At 41.0% G+C, this 22,429-nt stretch overlaps 1 protein-coding gene across 1 annotated transcript; it reads left to right on the forward strand.

Annotated features, from left to right (window-relative positions):
- Positions 1 to 5,493: 5,493 nt before the first annotated feature.
- REXO2 (RNA exonuclease 2) lies at positions 5,494 to 16,130 on the forward strand. Its single transcript, XM_060160424.1, has 7 exons — positions 5,494 to 5,692; positions 6,653 to 6,736; positions 10,375 to 10,452; positions 10,969 to 11,080; positions 12,411 to 12,519; positions 13,743 to 13,796; positions 15,693 to 16,130. Exons 1-7 carry the CDS (start codon positions 5,546 to 5,548, stop codon positions 15,820 to 15,822), a joined length of 714 nt encoding a protein of 237 aa, XP_060016407.1. The 5' UTR covers positions 5,494 to 5,545; the 3' UTR covers positions 15,823 to 16,130.
- Positions 16,131 to 22,429: the final 6,299 nt, after the last annotated feature.

Here is a 22,429-nt window from a genome sequence, read left to right on the forward strand (position 1 = left end):
TCCGCTCGCTGCAACTAGAGAAAGCCCGTGCACAGGAACGAAGACCCAATGCAGCCAAAAATAAATAAATAAATAAATTTATTAAAACAACAACAAGAAAAATACAACTCTAAGCCTAAAATGAACCATTAATATTTTAAATACTTCTAGTGTCTGGTATAATGTCAGCTTAATAAATGTATTTTTCCTTTGGCATTCTAGCACAGTGTTTGATACATACTAAGTATTCAGTATTAAATATCATGTATCATACAAAATGTTTATTGGACTACATTGAGGTAAGATGAAAATCAAATTTCATGAAAACCTATAGAGTGTCCATTTTGTACAAGGCGTAATTTTTTTTTATGAATTAATTTATTTTTGGCTGCGTTGGGTCTTTGTTGCTATGCGGGGGCTTTCTCTAGTTGCGGCGAGCGGGGACTACTCTTCGTTGCAGTGCTTGGGCTTCTCATTGCGGTGGCTTCTCTTGTTGCGGAGCATGGCTGTAGGCACGCGGGCTTCAGTAGTTGTGGCTTGTGGGCTCTAGAGCACAGGCTCAGTAGTTGTGACGCATGGGCTTAGTTGCTCCGCGGAATGTGGGATCTTCCCGGACCAGGGCTCGAACCCGTGTCCCCTGTATTGGCGGGCGGATTCTTAACCACTGTGCCACCAGGGAAGACCTACAAGGCATATTTTATATTTGGCTTGAACTTTTTACAGTGATAGAGTGTAAAAGGCAAAAGATTTAGCATCCTTTATTCCTCCCCAATATCACCAGAAGGAAGTAAACAACAGTTATCAGTTATCAGCAGTGAACATGATGTCAACATTTCTCAAGACAAAGTATCACAAAGCAGGAAAAGAAGAGATACTATCACCAAACAGGTGTTCATGAGGTATTTACTGCCTATTTAAAAATGCTTTATAGGACATTTAAAAACTGTAGGACAGTTTACAGGTTGGTTCTTTTTCTTTTTAGAGTTCAAGATATCTATGAAAAATCTATTAACTTTTATGGCACTTGGGAGGATGAGGCCAAAACATCTCAGAAGGTACTTTTCAGGGAGTGTGAGGAAACCCTAGATAACCAGCAAGGATCAGATTACTCATGCTAATCAGGAAGGGCTGGCTCAGGAGCAGGGTAAGGAGACTGGCCTTGGTGGGGGGACTACAGAGCACCCTCTTTGGTCCCCAGTTGCACTGCTGCTGGGCAACCAGCCAGGGCTGCCCCTAAGGATACCAGACCTTCCCTCACCAAAGAGTCTCTGTTGTCCAATAGCCTCCAGGACCCACTGCCTACAAAGCTCATGGAGAAAACCAACCCCAAACCTGGAGAAACTGATAACATGAAATAGGAAGGGAGAAAGGCAAAAAGAAATAATGGTGGTGATGGTGGGTTTTGTTTAACCTTTGCTCGGATGCAAAGAGAAACAGCCAGAATGACTACTAACTAGTATTACTACCATTACTATATGGCTCTGTGCTAGTCCTCTACAAGTATAAAAATTATTGTATTCTGGAAATTAAAGTCAAGTTTAATAGGATGGTGATAAAGCATATCAGATAAAGCTCACTGGGGACATGGTTGTAACAACATTAGGTTTATGAACTTGCTGTAACAATCAACATGAGGAACCAGGGGTCTCTCCTAAGAGGGAGTAGGGAAAGACTTTTAAAAATAGGGCTTGGGGATTCCCTGGTGGCGCAGTGGTTAAGAATCCGCCTGCCAATTCAGGGGACACAGGTTCGAGCCCTGGTCTGGGAAGATCCCACATCCCGTGGAGCAACTAAGCCCGTGCGCCACAACTACAGAGCCTGTGTTCTAGAGCCCATGTGCCACAACTACTGAGCCCACCGCCACAACTACCGAAGCCCATGCGCCTAGAGCCCGTGATCCACAACAAGAGAAGCCACCGCAGTGAGAAGCCCATGCACCGCAACGAAGAGCAGCCCCCGCTCGCTGCAACTAGAAGAAAGCCCGCGCACAGCAACGAAGACCCAACGCAGCCAAAAATAAATAAAATAAAATAAATAAAACATTAATAAATAAATAAATGAAAATAGGGCTTGGATGATTCTAAAGAAGAACCAGGGGAAGTAGGGGTTACCTCTGGTTTGATTATCACAGTAATCTCTGCCCAGGAGGTGAGAGAATCAAAGCAGGGCTGGAGAAGTCCGGGTAAGAAAGCAGCAATAAAAAAATAAAATTAAAATCCATGTAATTATTCACAGTAGTCGAAGGGTGGAAGCAACCCAAGTGTCCATTGAGTGATGAGTGGATAAATAAGATGTGGTAAATATATACAATGGAATATTATTTGATCTTAAAAAGGAAGGACATTGTGACACATGCTACAACTTGGATGAATTTTCGGGACATTATGATAAGTGAAATAAGGCAGACACAAAAGGACAAATATTGTATGATACCCCTTATATGAGGTACCTAGAATAGTCAAATTAACAGAGGCAGAAAGTGAAATGGTGGTGGCCTGTGGCTGAGAGGGGCATGGGTGGAAACAGGGAATTAGTATTTAATGGTATGGAATTTTCAGTTTGGGAAGATGAAAAAGTTCTGGAGAAGGATGGGGGTGATGGTTGCACAACAATATGAATGCATTTAATGCCACTGAACTGCAGACTTAAATATGGCTAAAATGGGAAATTTTATGTATGTATATTTTACCACACACACACAAAAAGTAAAAAAAAAAAAAAACAACACAAACACTTAAAAAAGAAGTAGTGATCTTTAAATAAGGGGAGGGTTTGTGTAGCCTTGGCCATGTCTTGTTAGAAACAGATCAGAACTGAGTTGTAGTCCCAACTCAGATCCTTACTAACAGCATGATCTTGAATGAGCTGAATCCCCTCTCACCCTGGGCCTCAGTTTTCTCCTTTATGGAATGTGGGGTAAGGCTGAATCATCCTCAGAGTCCCATCTAGCTCTAACAACCTGGGGCCCTTGAGGCTGGGCAAGTGGGGGTCTAGCGGAGCTGCTGTGCTCACCTCCACCCTTGTGACCTTAAGCCCAGAGAGACCAGAAACATCACAGTCTGACTACCAGCAGTGTTGAAAAGCTGACTCAGGTCCTGTTTCCTTAGAAACTATAAATTTAAGATAAATGTGGAATGCTGTGTCTGGAAACCTCTTATCTGAATCTCTGCCCCTGGGTTGGAAATCGAGGTAGTTTCTCTGTATCAAAGTGACACACATGGCCCAGATTCTTTAAGAGGAGCTGTTCTCTCTGAAATGACTTCAAACAGCAAAGTTTCTCATAGCCTATGATTTTAGAGAACAAGATTTATCGGCATTTTACCCTTGTTAATTAACAAAAGCAGTTTTTATAGGTTCATGACAGAATTGAAAAAGCAAACTCTCTGAGCAGAGTGGTGTGGCTTTAAGATAAATTCTGTTGTGAAAGGAAAAGGGAACGAAATGAGTTCACTGTGGGACAAGGCTGCTTTCAGATTCTAGAGCCCCATGTTCTTCTGTCTGCCCTCCCTCTTTTCCTTTTGGCCACGCAGCTTGCAGGATCTCAGTTCCCTGCCCAGGGATTGAAACAGGGCCATGGCAGTGAGAGCCCAGAAACCTAACCAGGGAACTCCCTGCCCTCCCTCTTAGTTACATGGTTTCGATTTGTGAATTTGATGCGTACATTGTTCTGCTTTGGGACAATAACCTTTAAGATTACCAATCAAATTGTTATTATACACAAAATCCAATAAACTATAAATCTCCTTACATTATAATACCATTCATTTAAAGTGTGTCTTTATGTTAAAATGAAAGTACATTACTATGAAAACTTGTTTCAAAGAAGTCCACACATAATTTTAACTCCCCAATATTTTTAAATTACGAGCATGTTTTCAGGATACAAGTTCTTTAATGTAAATAGCATTTCCTAAGTTGTAAATTGTGATAAAACTGATCCATGTTCCAGTAGTAACTTTGAAAACAAAAGGTGTTCTTTGAAAATTTATCAATGTTTCCAGAGGATAAAAAGCACAATTGATAAAAGTTTATATACTTCAACTGATTCTACTTTCTATGAATCAAGTTTAAAACAAAGAAAAAACTACAGAAGAAATGTAGACTACTTTTTTTATTTTATTTTTTATTAAATTTTTATTAATTTTTTTTTTTTTACTTTTGTAGACTCTTATAAAGTAGGCTACAAGTGAGTAAAAAGCTAAAGCAAAACAATGTGACTCATCAGGCAGTGCAGTTAGAATATATACCATTTGTGTGTGTGTGTGTGTGTGTGTGTGTGTGTGTGTGTGTGTGTGTGTGTGTGTGTACACATAAAACTGCACACGATTTGATGACACTTAGAAGAGATTTCCTCTGTGACCTGGAAGGTGGTGGGCTGGGTATACCTGAGAAGTTGAAGGTGAAATCCAGGACACTGCATTATTCTTACAGCTCTTCCTAGGCAACAAAGTTTCTCTCTCACAAAACCAGCTCACGAGGTATGAATTACTATACGATGGACCACCAGCTCTGTAATTAGTGGCAATACGGCTTTCAGAAAAATACACAGAGGGTGTAATTCCAGGCTGAGACCAAATGTTTGTGACAATGTCGCACTCAGCACCCCGACTTGCCACTGAGTAGCCAAAGATTTAAGAGACTCAATGCAATTTGATACTCCAGGGTCGAAAGATCTTGTTGGTGGCCATCTCTACTCGTGGAAATAATGGAAACTATAGCTGTTAGTGGAGGAGATTAAAAATACTTTGATCAAAACCAAAGCAGATTGCAGAGCGAGCAAAGCTGTTTTTAGTTCATTTTAATTTAATTTGCTGCATAGATTCGTTATACACGGACGAGATTTAACCTTGAAAACTTGTAAGGGTGGACTAGGAAGTCATTACCACTGACATCTAACAGCTGAACTGAAACACAGACCACGGCAAGCCCCTGTGTAAGGAATAAGAAGTAACCCTTTGCCTATGAAGGAAAGGGACTTTTTAGTCAGCACCTACAGCGTGCTAAGTGATCTCTTGGATAAGATCTCATTTAAGGATTTCTAAAGGACTTGTTGATAGTGGAAATCGTCTTCTGGACTGAAAAAAAGCACACCGCCCTGCTGTTTCATGTAAATGAGAAAAATACCCAGTGTGTGGAGTTGCAAGTAATTAAAAAGAAGGGGGGAAAAAAAGAAAAAAAGATACATTAAAAAAAAAGGTAACCAGGTCTCTTTCGACTTAACAAACTAAGAGAGTTCTTCCTCAACTAGGCGATTTACAACTAATCCAAATTCAGGAAATAACTCCTGAAAACGAATAAACTTAGTTCTGAAAAACATGCGCGTCCAGTAACATCCGAAAACACGTGGCGGGGGCGGGGATATCAGGCGCAACAGCAGGCAAGACTCTAAGTCCCATCATCCCATTCGGCAGCTAAGCGGGACTGTTCAGGGCCAGCCGGCGCACTGGATGCTGGGACTTGAGGTTTTTGCTCCTGCACCTACCCGCGGGTTTGCGACGTTTAGTGACCATCGCGCCTGCGCCAGCGCCGGCTGAGAGACTGCGGCCGTGGCGGCTTGTGCCGGGTGATGCTAGGCGGCTCCCTGGGTTCCAGGCTGTTGCGAGGTGTGGGTGGGACTCGAGGGCCGTTCGGGGCGTGGGGTGTCCGTGAAGCTGGCGCAGCCATGGCGGTGGGGGAGAGCATGGCTCAGCGGATGGTCTGGGTAGACCTGGAGGTAAGTCCGGGCGGTGGGGCGTGAGGGGAGACGAGTGAGGTTTCGCGCGTGGGACAGAGTAGCCGAGCCTGTTCGGGGAGAGTGGCAGTCTCTGGGTCTCAGGTGTGACAGGTGAGCGCCTCCCGGCTGTGGACGGCGCGGGGCAGGTCGGGGGGGGCAGGAGTCCTGCGGGTGTTGGGGACTGTGCCGGACTGTGGGGTTTCTTTTCCAGAGGGTGGAGTCATCCATATGGCTTGCCCTAGCCCCCAATTCCGCTCAGATGTGGACCTCCCTAACCCTCTGATGGACTCAGGGTCACGGGGGTAGGGGTGCGCACAGCGGCTGTGCTAGACCCCAGTTCCCCAGTCTCCCAGAACCCTAGGTTGTTAGAGCTAGACGGGACCCCGGGGATGACTCAGCCTTACCCCACGTTTCCTAAAGGAGAAAACTGAGGCCCAGAGAGAGGACTCAGCTCATTCAAGGTCGCGCAGTTAGTGAAGGTCGGGGTTGGGACTACAACCCAGTTCTGATCCCTTTAGGTTTTCCATACTCAGCCAAGGACTCCCCTCTCCCTTGAGCCTCAGTTTTCTCATATATGAAATGGGGATCATAACACTAGATTGTGATGAAGACCAAGTGGTGCAATTAACATAAAAACTTTGTAAACTCTGCAGAGATGTAGTAATGTTAGTTATCTAACTCTTCCAAAATTGAACGCTGTCAGCACTCAATTTTGCTTACTTTGCATCGGCCCCAGAGTAGGACTGTGATGCCTGGCATGTAGCAGGCCCTTGGTAAATGTTTATTGAATAAATAACTCATAATGAGTGCCTTGAGGACTTGCTCAAGGAGCATCATTGTCTCTTTTATCCTGGCTGTGGGATATAAATTGAATGTGATTGAGGGATGTCCTGTTAAATAAACTTGGATACAGTAGGCCAGAAAGACGGTTTTGTGTGTGTGATGTATTTTTTATTGCAGATGACAGGATTGGACATTGAGAAGGACCAGATTATTGAGATGGCCTGTCTGATAACTGACTCTGATCTCAACATTTTGGCTGAAGTAGGTTATGCCTTGTAATACAACCATACTGTTTAGAGTGTACTTTGGAAATCTAAAGATTGGTGCACCACCCCCCCATCTCTTTATTTAAAAAATAAGAAAACTGAGGTCCCTGTAGATTAAGGTCCAAAATAATGTTCTAGGTCATGGTGGGCTTGGTACTAGAACCAAAGTAATCCATCTCAGAGCCTAGTATTTTTCTGTAGTACTGCCCAAAATTAGGAACTATAAATGCTATCATTTGCTAAGAGCTTACTGTGTGCCAGGTACAGTTCTAAGTGCTTTACATGTATTCACTGTTAATCCTCACAGCACCTATAAGGTAGGTACTGTTATACTCACTATGTATAGAGAGAGGCTTTGGCAGACAGTTGTTGGGTAATTTGCCCAAGGCTACCTGGCTAGTGATTGGGAGAGCCAGGAGTTCGACCCAAGCAGTCTGAGCAAAGTGCTCCCAACCAATAAGACACTCGACTGTGGTCCCACCAGGGTTGGTGACTCATGCCAAAGTTGATTTCTTTATATCATCATCTTAGCTTATATATAGCTTAGCTTATAACTCCATATATCCAGTTTCTACGTTTTCAGCTAGGACCTGTGATTCGTCTAGATCTATATTAAGATTTTAGACTTTCTGTTGATACAGAATCATAAAATATCCTCCTGTTGACATATTGGGCATGATTAAGGTTTTAACATGCTGCTTTTAACTGAAACATTAAGCAAAACAAATAAAACACACCTGTTGCCTTTTGGCCACTCACAAAGCATTTAATAAGCATATGAGAACGTCTGATTGGTAGAGGGTGAAATCCTGGGCCCTGAATAACTCTGTCAGCAGTATTCGGAGGTGGTGAGAAACTCTAGAATAGGAACCCAGTAGGGATGTTTTGGGGAAAGACAGTTTTGTTAAAATAAGTTTCCAGAGGGTCGGATCGATGTGCTACTGGCACTGGATAAATTTCACAAGTCTACAGTTAAGACTTGTACTTATTTTCCTGGTTAGGTAAGAGAGGGGAGGAACCATTTTAGATGAATTGCTACTTTCATGGAGTACCAGGCATACATCTTGGAGTACCTCCTGATACATCAGCTGGAGGGGAATCGTGAGACTTTGTATCTCACTGTAGCAACTACCTCTTTTTTTTCCAAAACAAAACAAACAAAATAACTTTTATATAAACCTTGAGTTTTAGGTTTGGTTGTTTTTTCCTGTCACTTGGAATTTCCTAGATATGAATAGTGAAGAGAAGTGTGTTTATTTACCAGCCCTGCTTACCCTTGTCTGAAGAAGAGTTTTTCCCTTAGACTGTTGATACAATGTGAAATACTGACAGTTTAATGGACCAATTAGTTGATATGTACCCTGGAGGAAATCGGGGTCTGTAGTCACACAGCTGCACATGAGGGTGGCATTTGTAAATAGACCCAGTCTAATGAGGATAAGGATTTTTTTTTTAACATCTTTATTGGAGAATAATTGCTTTACAATGGTGTGTTAGTTTCTGCTTTATAACAAAGTGAATCAGCTATACATATATCCCCATATCTCCTCCCTCTTGCGTCTCCCTCCCACCCTCCCTATCCCACCCCTCTAGATGGTCACAAAGCACCCAGCTGATCTCCCTGTGCTATGCGGCTGCTTCCCACTAGCTATCGATTTTACATTTGGTGGTGTATATATGTCCATGCCACTCTCTCAGTTCATCCCAGCTTACCCTTCCCCCTCCCCATGTCCTCAAGTCCATTCTCTGTGTCTGCATCTTTATTCTTTTGAGGATAAGGATGTTTAAAAAGAAAAAATTGCTTAGGGGCAGTTAGCACTGAAGTGTCAGTTCTGTGGAATATATGTTTTATTCTTGTATACGAGTCTGAGGAAAATGTTTTATGCTAGAAGAACAGACATCCCACCTGGAAATTTTTCTGTAAGTAGCTTAGTGTGCCAAACTGGAATCTAGAGTAAGTTAAATAGCCTTAAGTTGATAGTCGTTGGCTTTTTCCATCATGGTTTGTTAGAATTGTGTTTTGCAATATGAGGTTTTCGGTTTTTTAAAAAATATGTTATCAAAACAGCAAGGTCCTACTGTATTGCACGGGGAACTATATTCAATATCCTGAGATCAACCAGAATGGGAAAGAATATAAAAAAGAATGTATATGTATGTAAAACTGAATCACTCTGCTGTACAGCAGAAATTAACACACATTGGAAATCAACTATACTTCAGTAAAAAAAAAAAACCAAAACAACATAGGTTATCAGAGCAAATTTTTTCTTCTTCATGGAGATTGCTGTCACCAGTTTTCTTGTTTGGCTAAAACTCCTTGTTAGTTGTAGTTGTCAGGCATATTTTAGTCAAATTCTTGCCATTCCTCTCACTAATTGCAAAGTACTTTTACCGCTTTAGTAGTAACCATACCTTGAATTTAGAGAATCTTTTTTCCCCAGAGAGTTCAAAGAACTTTCATATCTGTAATTTCTTTTATCCTGTTAACATCCCCGTGAGGGAAGGGGTTGCGGGGGCTGTTATCTCCATGGTACAGAAGGTAAAACTAAGCCAAAGGTGACTTGCTTTAATGCCACAAGTTGAGCTTCTGCTACTGCTGGGATTCTGTCTGACTCACAGTTGAATGTTCTATTAAGTGGAGCTGAGAATTCCAGCATCACTTTTTTTTTTTTAATCTTTCATGTGTCACCAATTACATTTTGAACTTTTTAATGTGAAAATACTGTTAAAAGTAAACAGTATAGCTTTATGCAAAATACTATGTATAGTAAGTTGTTTTTTGTGCTGTTCTTCTCCTGTCTCATCCCACTTCCCAACTTTTATGTATTTTCTTAGTATTTTCTATGCATATACAAATGTGGTTTTTTTTGTTGTTTTTTTTTTGCGGTATGCGGGCCCCTCACTGTTTTGGCCTCTCCCGTTGCGGAGCACAGGCTCCGGATGCGCAGGCTCAGTGGCCATGGCTCACGGGCCCAGCCACTCTGCGGAATGTGGGATCTTCCCGGACCGGGGCACGAACCTGTGTCCCCTGCATCGGCAGGCGGACTCTCAACCACTGCGCCACCAGGGAAGCCCAATGTGTGTTGTTTTTAAAACAAGTATAAGTGAACTCATAAGCATGCATACACTGTTCTGCAATTTGCTCTTTTCACTTGGCAGTATAGACACTTTTCATAGGGGTTGGCAAACCTTTTCTAAAAAACACCAAATATTAAATATTGTAGGCTTAGAGTGCCACGTACCTCTCTGCCCCATATTTGTTTGTTTTACAACCATTTACAACCATGTTTTACAACCATTTACAAACATAAAAATCATTCTTAGCTTGCTGGCAATTAAAAGAAAAAAAAAGCCACAGGCTGGGGCTATAGTTTGCTGACCCTTGGTGGATACCTGTGTCCTCTGTTGATAGGCATTTCAGTTTTCGGCTGTGTTATGTGTGTGTTTGTTCATTATTTTTTGCTGTCATAAATAGTGCTGGAATGAATGAGGACCACTTTTAGAGTTAACAAAGTCCCTCGCCTTTCTTCCCTTTTCTAGTATATATATGTAATTCTGAAAGCAGTTAAACTCAGAAACCAAGCTTATCCCCATTGATTCTGGATGACTAACAGCTTTTCCTATCCACAGGGTCCTAACCTGATTATAAAACAGCCAGATGAGTTACTGGACAGCATGTCAGACTGGTGTAAGGAGCATCATGGGAAGGTAACATTACCATAAAAGGGGTAGAGGAAGATTGCTTGGCAAGCCTGGGAAACTGCTTGCTTGTTCACTTTTCATCTTTGGGACCTCTCGAGACCATCTTCTCCTGAATGTCCTCTTTTTTCCTCTTCTGCATTCAGTCTGTCACGAGCACATTGCGGATTATCAAGTATTGCTCAAGTCAGTCTTTTGGATAAGGTTAGACATCAACTTTCAGAGAAGGGAGAATGCCGCTCTCCTGTTAAGTTGTTTCTTCCCAGAGGTTATATCCTTGGACTTTGAGCACCATCTTTTCTGACTGTGTGGAAATGCTATTAACAATCAGGAACATAGCTTATTTGACTTGGATTCTTTAAGAAAAAAATCGGTGCCACGATGGCAGTTTCAGTGTGAACTTGAGCTCTGTAAATGGTCCATCTGTGGTTATATTTGCCCATTTTAGAAGTGAAGTTTCCTATCTGGATGCCTTTGAAAACTGACTTCATGTGTCTTGGTGGGGCTGGGGATTCTCTCTTGCAGTCTGGTCTAACCAAAGCAGTGAAGGAGAGTACAATGACACTGCAGCAGGCAGAGTATGAATTTCTGTCCTTTGTACGACAGCAGACTCCTCCGGGGCTCTGTCCACTTGCAGGTAAAATCCAGTCCTATGTCTGCCTTGTAGATAGTCTTCCATCGTAGTGGTTCAAGAGACTGCAGTTCCAGAACGATCAGCCAGGATCATCGTGCCTTCCACTTAACCCTGATTGGGATTATCCATCTTACTTTTGTTGCTCAAATTTCCTTGGGTAATTTATACATGAATATCGGGGAAAGTGCCCCGAAACCTGACATGAGATCTGGGATACCCAGATTAACTCAATAAAAATTTTCCACCTATTTTTATTATGGAAAAATTTCAAATATACAGAAAAGTTGGATCTAGTAGTTGTTCACCTCGTGCCATGTTTATCTGTCTATTTTTTTGGACATTTGAAAGTAAATTGCAGGCATCATGACACTTCATCCCTAAATAGATCACCCAGCATTTCCTAAGAATAAGGACATTTTCTTAAGTAACCACAATATCATTGTCACATTTAAGACGATTAAAAACAATTCAGTAACATCATCTGATACCTAGTCCACATCCGAAATGTCTGTTTGTTTTTTAACCAGGATTCAGTCAAGACTCACGCATTTCATTTGGTTATTATGTCGCTTTAGTCTCTTAATCTAAAATGCGCACCTATCTTTTTTTCCCCTTGTGACATTGACTTTTTAAAGAAACTAGGCCAGTTCTGCTAGGATTTTGAAAGGACTGCCATTGTCAAAGGGAGGCTAATGTCCTGTGGTCGTGTGTTTGTATTTGTATATGTAAGCTGGTATAATAACTAACATTTTCCTTAAATAGTGATTAAAAAGTTTTGACTTTAAGTACTATAGCATGTATTGTATAAATTTTCCCCCTAGCCAATGCAGCTGGTGTCTGTTTTAAAGTTCTTATTTAAAATTTAGTGTCTTTAATATAAATTACTGTGTGGAAACATGAATGTGGTTATGGTTGATTGAAATTGAAATGTAAATAAATGCTTATCTACTTATGAGTTTATCTACAGTTAAACTTTTAGTGTTAGTGGTGTAGATTTTGTGATACTGGGAGAAAATTTGTGCATGTGGTATTATCTAAAGAAGTTACAGATTTGAGCGTTATTTTAAGTATGTGGAATGATAGATTCATCCTTTTGTCCATAAAGAGGCCATTTACAAATTTATTATGAGTTAAACTGTCTAAATACTCTGAAATCTGCACTTGTAATCTAATCAGATACACTCAAACCTAATTTCGAAGTTTTGAGATGCTTTGAGGAATTGTTTGAATTCTTTAAAACAATCACCTCCAATTAAATACAGTTTATGAATTTTTATGTCCTTTTGTATACTACTAGAAATACACAGATGCGGTATGCTTCGTGTCTTTCTAGGAAATTCAGTTCATGCAGATAAGAAGTTTCTTGACAAATACATGCCCCAGTTCATGAAACATCTTCATTATAGAATAATTGACGTGAGCACTGTTAAAGAGCTGTGCAGGTAAGGGCTATATTTAGGATCCATTCAACTGCCTCATTTAGCATGTCTTCCTTGAGAATTTGTAGAGTAATTGAATAAAGGTGTAGAACTGAGGGGGCCAGGTGGGTGTATAACTTCCTCATCCCATTGTCTCTTGAACTGGTGAGAATTGGGAGAAAGAACATCACAAATCTTCCGTATAAATTTCACTAATCTGGAAAATTTATTGAGCTCCCAGTTTCTGCGCCATGTATTGGCCTATGTGCTGGGAACATACAGATGCAAAGCCCTCAAGTGCTTAGAGTCCAGTGAATTGACAGATGTGTAAAAAACACACCTGAGAAGCGTACTGTGTGATGACGTCTCTTAGGGAAAAGTGCGGGTAGAATATTGCGGGCACGAGTGAAGGAGCAGAGACAGCTGGAGTGAGGGAGATAGGGAGTTAGCAAAAACGTCCTGGAGAAAATAGCTTTCAAGTTGAGATTTAAGGAAGAGTGGCCGTTTTCCAGGTATTTAGGGTGAGGAGTGAGCTTTCCAGAGAATGGGCAGAGGTATGAAGATAGGCGGGAGCTGGAAGGTAAAGGTGATGTGATTAGATCATTCTGATTAGAAGGTGGTAAGAAAAGAGGTGGGAGATGAGCAAGACCCCTGCACCATCTTGGAGAGAGAAGAAGGAGCTATAGGGAAATGGCAGTGGGCGGCAGAGAGCAGAGGCCGAGCATTTGAGAGGGTCAGTAGCACGGCATTGAGCGCTTGAATGGGGGCATGAGGAAAAGGAGGGAGGTATAAAGTGATTCCTCGCCTTTCTAGTTTGGGTGGTTAGGTGGATGATGGAACTGATCAGAGATAAAGGGAAAATAAGAGGAAGAGTAGATTTGGCCGATGGGGGAAGGGAGATGTTGAGGACGATGAGTATGACCGTATGTGTGTGTGTGGAGGTGGAAGTGTCTGGTGGATTTTAGGTGGAGATGTCCAGTCGGCAGTTGGATATCCATGACAGAAGCGCAGGAGAGGGCTGGGCTGGAGTGCGCAGATTTAGTTATCTTATACATTGTTGATCTTGCCCAAAGAGAACCTATAGTATGAAGAGAGGAAAGGGAGGAAGGTGGAGTCCCAGACAGGGAGGTAACTCGATAGTCACAACCCAAATGCCTTTTACAAAGTTATTAAACTACTTGAAGGACGTAATTATTCAGTGTATTTGAGACAGTTTCCTTTGAGAGTTCCATTTTTGCTGTATGTAGACGCTGGTATCCAGAAGAATATGAATTTGCACCAAAGAAGGCTGCTTCTCACAGGTAAGTTTGGGTCCTTCCAAGTGCTTGGCCGTCTGACACGCACATAACTCCCGAATTCCTGACTGCTTGAAATAATGTCTCTATTCCCTTGGGGGAAAAGTAAAGGACAACTACATAAAGATAACCTTCTCTTGCTAAGATTATCAGGAATTCTGGTCAGTGTTCTAACATGCCATTGTGAGATATGTATGGTCTTAATGTCTTTATTGCTGTTTTGAAGCTTGTAGTAACTTAGTTTGTAGGTATGTGAAGTGGTCTAATTTTTCTAGTAATGAGCAGTATAATTTTCTTCCCATCAAGCGTATGGATTTGTAGTCATTTAAAATTAGAACACTTTGTGTACAGTTGTGCAACACAGTTAGCCTCACTTAGACACTTTGTAGTTTTTCAGATTGTTTCTTTCTATGTCTGCAACCTTAGGCTGAAGTACACAAGGAATTTAAAGAACTTGTGTATCTAGAGTCCTCTTTCACGTTTTGGTGTTGTAGTCTCTGAGGAAGGACATAAAACCTGGTGGGAGATGTAGCAGCTGGCATTTGTTTCAGCCATGTACCGAGCCCCTACTGTGTACCGTGTACAGTTCTAGCCAAACAGGAAGACCAAGTCCCTGCTCTAAAGAGCCTGGCATTAATGTTTTTCATAGGGCTTTCATGGACTACAGCACAATAACACAGGTCTGGGATACCTCTTGTGAAACAGTTGGGGCTTGATGTGTTTTGGATTTCAGGATTTTTCCGGGTTTAGAAAGGTAGTAATACCCCTAGCAAGGCCTGAGGAAGCACCTCATAATCGAACATATTGCTGTTTCTACAGTGAAATGTACAGATATTCACACCAAATGGCATAACTAATGACTATAAATAGCCTCACATCAAGGTTGGTCGGGTTTTGCCACATAGTGGGCTATAGAAGAACCTTGGGTTTTCAGATCTTTTTTTGGATTTCAGTATTGTGGCTAAGATGTGGTGTACCTTGATTTAGCCAGAGGCTGTATTTTTGACAGCTTCAGCTCTCCGCCGGTTATTGGAGACCTGGGAAGAAAGCAAAATTGTTGCCTTAACCACAGAAATAACTGTCTTAAAGCTCTTGCACTAAAGTTTGTGCAGTTTGGTCTCTAGAAGAGGCCCTTGACAATCAGAGCGGATTGATTTACTTGCACACTGTTCTAATAATCTTGGTTACCTGATTTCTCAGACTACGACAGATGAGAAACAGCGTGTTGGAGGAGAAGAAAGGCTGTTAGATGGAGGCAGGCTGCCACTGATTATAGCACAAATCACCACGAGAGAGGAGGTAGATCCTCTTTTGTGGTTAGATACTGTCTGATAATTGATGTTCATTATGATGCTGGAGTCACGAGTTACGTTTGAGTACGTGATTATATTTTGTGCAGGACGTCATTAAGTATTGTGCAGTGTTTCCCAAACTCCATGCCATGAGCTGTTAATATGCGTTCCACACAGGTGGTCGATTAAGTTTTAGAAATACTGTGTATATAGTACAACCTCCTCTGGGGAATTCACAACACATCAGTACATTAAATGCTTTGCAAAAAACTTCAAAAGAAGAAATGTTTAATCTAGGTTTTCCTAAATTGATTTGACCCCGGAATTTTTTTTTTTTTTTCCCTGTGGAACACCTCACTATCTTATGGAACAGTTTGGTAAACTTTAATCTGTTATAGTTTAGAATTTTTTTTTTAAATCATATTTTAAAAAACAAAGCACTTAAGTTTGCTATGCTGAAATGTTCCACTTCTTGATGATGTCAGATAGTTGCATTTACAGTAGCTCTTATTGTTCTTAAGTTATTTATAAAAAGTTACGCTTTGCCAAATGGTGACCATCTCCTCTGGGTTTCGGACGTTTCAACTCTGCGTGGTATGTTTGCTTGTAGGGCACTTGATGACATTAGTGAAAGCATCAGAGAACTTCAGTTTTACCGAAATAACATCTTCAAGAAAAAAACAGATGAGAAGAAGAGGAAAATTATAGAAAATGGGGAAAATGAGAAGACTGTGAGTTGATGCCAGTTCTCATGCTGCCACCATGTAGTTCTCTGGAAGGACCTCTGGTGGTTTTTCTTTTCCTTCCCCTGGGCTCACGCTGACTGCTTGGGCAGAGCACCTTCCTTCAGTGCACTTGCATCTCCCGATTATTCAAGCACACAGCACCTGGAAATTATTTTTCTCCTAACATGCTGTTTTCATTTATGACACAGCAGCTCCTTTGTAAGTACCAGATCACATCCATCCCTTGGTACATATCTGTATTTGCTTTTAGACCATTTCTTTTGTTTAAAAAAAAAAATAAAGCTAGTTCTATTGAAATGCAACCCTTTTTGTACCATCTGTTCTTTAGTAGTTTAATGACTGGAAGATGATGTTTTTTAATTTTTCTTTTGTAGGTGGTATGCCTAATGTTTAAATGCTCATAATGCCATTAGGAGTGGGTTACGTTCCTTATGTTAAATAGGAAGCGAACTTATTCTCTTTTGCTTTACAAGTCAAGAATAGAATAACTGGAGATAGGCTCAGAGAAGCAAATTGGGCTCATTGTTAGTTATAGTTACTGAACTATCAGAGCTCTGGAATAGCTACTCTTTGCTATATTCAAGAAATTCAAGTAAGCCACCAGACAGTGATTCTGTAGTAATAACTTAAGGCTTATTGAATAGATATTATCCGCAAGGCAGCCACGGTGCTAGGTTTGTAGAATGTAAATAGTTGGCTGCCCTAGGTCTAATGGTCAGCAATTATTTGAGAAAGGATTTTGGTTTGAATATCTTAACTCCTAAGTTTATGTACTTTAGAGCACAGTAGATAGTTTAGTCCTCAGCCAGAGGGTCCATTAGGATCATCTGTCTCTACAACAAATCTCCTTCAGAGATGCCCCCTAAAACAAGGAATCAGAATGGGGCAGGGCCTGCAGGTGACCCACGTCTCCTAGAGAACCACTGGACTAAAAGACTTCTGTGCTGATCTCAGATTCCATCCTAACTCGATCATATGGCCATTATATCAACATAGCAGTGTGATCCTAATGTGAGAGTTACAGACAGAAATCACTGGACTGTAGATTAGAATTACCTCATAATTTCGTTGACTACGTTGTTTAACCTTATACAACAACCTATGAGTGGAGAGAGGCTTTAGTGGTACTTCTCTAAATGAGTAAATGAAGGCTCAAATTCACAAGTGTAGGAAGCGTGAGCTGATGAAAAAAGTTAAGTCTGTTGACTTTTCTGACCAGTGCTTTTTCGACTTCTCAGAGTGGCATGGGTTTTAGCTCAGGTACCAACTACAGCGGGTTGGAAGACAGGATTTTATAGTAGTTAAGAACAGGGCTCTTGAGTCAAACTCTGGGTCCATATCTGAGCTCCGTGACATACTGAGTGACTTTGGCAAGTTCACTTTTCGAAGCCTCGCTTTCCTCATCTCTAAAGTGAGAATGGCACTACCTAACTCAAAGAATTGTCAGGATTAAATTACATACTACACATAGTTCTGAGCTCAGTGCTTGGTACACAGTGGGTACCTTGTCATGATGGCTGATGCATGATGGTGATGGGTTGACTCAGGCCAGGATCTCTGGGAAGGGCTGCTCTGGTCCATAGCTATGGTACCTGGGCCTTTATCAAATCAGTGTTCACTTAATGCCCATGACTGTGATGCTGAGGACTGTTACAAACCTCACTAACAGGGTGACTTTGACCTGTCTTAGTGCTTCTAACTAGAATTTGACAAGATGGTCTCTTTCCTTACTTAGCTCTGAGGAATGTTATCAATTCTAATGTAAGAAGAGATATGAAAACTCTAGGCTTGAGAAAGCGGTTCAGAGGAAGCAGATACTACTATTAATGTCATGGGATTTCTCCCACCCAGCTGGCCTGTTTATTCACCAGGTTCACTGTTTGAGCCCTACCGTTTAGTTCTCTCAAGAATCTTAACTCCTGGTGTTCATTTTGAATCTTGTGTCACAGGAACGGCCAGCTTGCTTTTTTAATCCTGTGTTCTGTAGCTTCGTTACGTAGCAGAATTCTCTGTTATCCCCTAATGGGGCATATGTTAATTTTTAGTAAAATAATTGGCAACCTGTGAGATAAGCCAGTCTGGTTTGATGTAGGTCTGTATGAAGACATGATGGTTCAGTGATTAGTTCATTATTTATTGGTCTGCTTCAAAATAAGAAATTTAAATTTGTAGTGCTGGTAACTATTTCACAAGGGAGTCCTGAGTCTAGGAAGTAATTTCTGTGAAATGAACTGTAATGCAAATCGGTTTAAATATAACTACAGCCTTAAAAATGCTCAGTATGTTTGTTTAGCAGAGCTTGCCACTCCCGTGCTGCTGGGGCTCTTCATTTGGTGGTTCTTCTGTCTGTGCTGTAATTATCCTGCAAGCTGTGTTCTTAGGATCATCCAGATGTACTTCCCCTGCTTTAAACTCGGGAGGTGAATGAACCAGGACCGTGATGATAATCTCCAGTCAGTAGTCCCTGAGTGCTCATGATAATCTAGCCGTTGTACTGAGCGTGTGGGCAAGAGAGACCCTCTTTGGCAGCTTAGCCATGGGAGATAAGAATGGAACTTGAGACACCTGTGTTTCCTCATTTACAAAACAATATATCCCTTTATTAATAAACGAGCTGACAAGTTCATGGGGAAATTGATAGTTTCCTTTGGCACAACTGGTGTTCTTAACATGTATAGGCCTTAAAGAAAAAATAAGGAATAGCTAGTTATAGTGGTCAAGTGCAGTTTTGTCATTAAATAAAATTTGACATATTGATTGCCTTGTGATAGTCTGTGGAAGTCCTAGGTACACTTGAATGCCTATCTTGAACAATTAATAAGTGGCAAGGATGGTGGAAAGTTGGTGGTTGCAAGGATAAGCCGTATGTAGCAAGTTCATGCAAAAGCTGTTATGCTCTGTATCTGTTGATGAAGCAAAAGCTATTATGCTATATATCTATTGATAGATGCTGTATATCTACTGTGAAAATTAATTGAGTTTTAGTTATTTGAGCGAAGTCTTTAATTTTATATGGCTCCTTTTTTTTTTCTTTTTACCTTTTGACCCCTCCCTCCCCCCGCCTTATATGGCTGCCGATAGAACCATAGCGATGGTGGTGATATAAATGAAGAGTTCCTCCCTAGTTGAGTATTTTCTATTGAGTAGAGGAATACTTGAAATTTTCCAAGAGAATAGGTCTTAAATCAACATACATACACACAAGGGTAACTATGTAGAGGTATATAGAGGTGATGGATAAGTTACTTAGTTTGATGGTGATTTTTCCACTATATATATGTATAAACATTAAGTTGTACACCTTAAATATATCATTTCTGTACGTCAGCAGTATCTCAATAAAGTTGTTAATATATACGTTAAAAAGTCTGCAGAAAAGAAGGGATTTTAAGTCTTCATTCCACTAGAAGGCAGGCAGATGCAATAGTTGCTTTCAGCTTGCCAAGTTGAATGCATAGGGCCTGAGACTTAACTTGGTCTTCAAGGATAATTTAATCGGTTAAGTTTTGCACCTGGGTTATAATGGAATTCACTGGCATTCTATGGTATGGAAAATACGAGTCTCTCATTAGGAATGAGCCCTAGAAAATGGGAAGGTTGTGGAGTGTGGAGCAAAACTATATTCTTGTGCAAATGAAAACATACAGCCTAAAGAATCCTTGGGGACCCCGGATAAGTTGCAGAATTTGGGTTGCACAATAATGTGAATGTACTTAATGCCACGGAACTCTACACTTAAAAATGGCGGAAATGGTACGTTTTATGTAATGTATATTTTACCACAAAAAAGGACGCGTAATTGACCATGACTCATTTTCAGAATGATCCTGTCTTAGGACGAAGGAGTAATGGGAGCCAGCTTGGAGGAGCTGAATCTGGGACCCTTGTTTGTGCCCTTGGGAGAAGTGAGTTACTTTGTTTCTCTGATTTGGAATAGCAGGAAGCCGGTAATTTAGGGTGGTGTTTTCTGTTATGTCGGCATCAGAGTGGTATGAGGAATTGCTGGTTTTGTTTACAGACAAGGGAAATTTAACAAATTAATATCCCTGAGGGGCGTCTAGCCGCCTGCTGCTTCTCTCCAAATTTAGCCATGTGGGTTGGGGGAGAGATGTTTCTGAATTCTGAGTTAAGGGTACTTCTTGATTAATCTAGGTTCACGGCCAATCTAGGCTGTCCTGGAACCCAGTCCTATTTTGTTTTTGTGGAAGATCTTTTTCCACTTTGCATTCCATCTCACCAGCTCACAATTCATATTGAGCAGTGGAATTCATTACTAGAGACTGTGTATAGTTTTATATTTTCACTCATCTTGGTTGTGTTCTCTCTGTTCTAAATCATTCATTTATTTTTCGTATACACACTCTCATCTCTACTATTCCAGGAGTTCTAAAGTACCTTATTATATCCTTCTGCCTTCTTATTCTTTTACAGTCTTCCGTGAAATAGGTTGACATGATAGCCCAGTCATTTTTTTTTTTCTTTTGCGGTAAGCGGGCCTCTCACTGTTGTGGCCTCTCCCATTGCGGAGCACAGGCTCCGGACGCGCAGGCTCAGCGGCCATGGCTCACGGGCCTAGCCGCTCTGTGGCATGTGGGATCTTCCTGGACCAGGGCACGAACCCGTGTCCCCTGCATCGGCAGGCGGACTCTCAACCACTGCGCCACCAGGGATGCCCTAGGCTCTTCTTAATAGGGCCCTAGTAAGTGCTGAGTGAATGAGTGAATGAATGACTGTAAGATTTTTACAGCAAATCCTTATTGCAGACTAAAGGAGGGTGATCATGAGTGAAAGGTGGATATCACTGGGGGTGATGGTCAACTGATCAGCTCAGAGACTCTGGAGCGGGATCTCAGTTGGGTGCTCAAGCTTTAGGTTCCGTGTTCCGGGCCCAGAAATTTGGTTTCATCAGTACATCAGCATTATACCAGTCCCTTAAGGAGGAACTTATTCCCAACAAACACACTAGGAACTGATGTGTAATTCTGAATGCTGATCAGTTTTCATGGGGGTTTCCTTTACTAATGACTAAAATACCATGTTAACGTGTGCTGTATGGGGCAGCCCTTTCTCCAGCATCAGGGCACTGGGAAAATGAGTTTGTAATCAGAAGCCTACTCAGTAAATTTAGAATAGGCTCAAGAAAGTCTCAAGGAATATTCTGTATGGGTTCATTTGAGGCTTGATAATGAAATATCTTTACTTCACAACGAAGAATACTTTTTAGATCTTTTTAGAATAACACTGGATTTTTCTGTAGTTTTGGGGTCACTGATTTGCTTCCTCTAGGCTTCCTTTCTCATTATCTTGTTTTGCACAATCTTTCTTTTTCGTTTTGTATGTATTTTTTTTATTTGTTTTGTGTGTCAATTTTTTTTTCTGATTATAAAATAACAAGTGAATACTGTAGAAAATAACCACACTGTAAAGAGAAGACCACCATTGGTATATTGATGCCTATCCTTTTTTCCTTTGTATTTATATATGTAGCAGGCTGCTCAGTGAGGCAGACTTTGAAATGTGCTTTTCCTGCCATAAATATTTAAAGTTGGTAGCAGATTGTGTCAAAGGTGACAGCAAATCATCTTTGAACAGACTTTGGCTTTAGTAAGATCATCAAAATGCCTCATGGTTTTACGATTATAATATACTTTTTTTTTTTTTTTTGCGGTACGTGGGCCTCTCACTGCTGTGGCCTCTCCTGTTGCGGAGCACAGGCTCCGGACGCGCAGGCTCAGCGGCCATGGCTCACGGGCCCAGCCGCTCCACGGCATGTGGGATCTTCCCGGACCGGGGCACGAACCCGTGTCCCCTGCATCGGCAGGCGGACTCTCAACCACTGCGCCACCAGGGAAGCCCCTTGTATTTTTTAATAATGTGAGAAAAGCAGTCAGAATGCAAATAAGTCAAATGGAGATACAAAGTAATCTGTTTAATAATGTAAATGGTTCTCATTGAGGGAGGGTACATCTCAGCAGAAATTTATTTAAATTTTTTATAGAAAATTTAAGACATAATACAAGTTAAAAGACTAGTATAATGAACCCCCATAGACTTTCATCCAGCTTGAACAGTTTGCTCTACTCTTATGTCATCTGTACCCCCATCTGGTCTCTTCCCTCACAGATTATTCTGTAGTAGTCCCCAAACAGTGTGTCATTTCTTTTGTAAATATTTCAGTATGTAGCTCTGTAATGACTCTTAAAAAAATTAAAACAATAACCATGATATGATACTATACCCAAAAATTTCAACAGTGATTTCTTAATATCATATAGCAAGTGTATGCTTCCCCATCTGTATTTCCCATTTAATTTGCATTTGTATCTATTAAAAAATTAAAACAATAACCATGATATGATTACTATACCTAAAATTTCAACAGTGATTTCTTAATATCATATAGCAAGTGTATGCTTCCCCATCTGTGTTTCCCATGTAATTTTGCATTTGTATCTAGTGGGTGCATGAGACTTAGATTTGAGTTTTTACTCTTTCCCTTTCCATACTCAAAATTCTTTGAAGATAGTTGCTGAGTGCAGCCCACATTCCAGGAGGGAGAGGATGAAGCTCCACCTTCTGGAGAAGGGGGGTGGAATTCAGA

This window comes from Lagenorhynchus albirostris, chromosome 9, assembly GCF_949774975.1.
Source record: "Lagenorhynchus albirostris chromosome 9, mLagAlb1.1, whole genome shotgun sequence".
Classification (NCBI taxonomy): Eukaryota; Metazoa; Chordata; class Mammalia; order Artiodactyla; family Delphinidae; genus Lagenorhynchus; species Lagenorhynchus albirostris.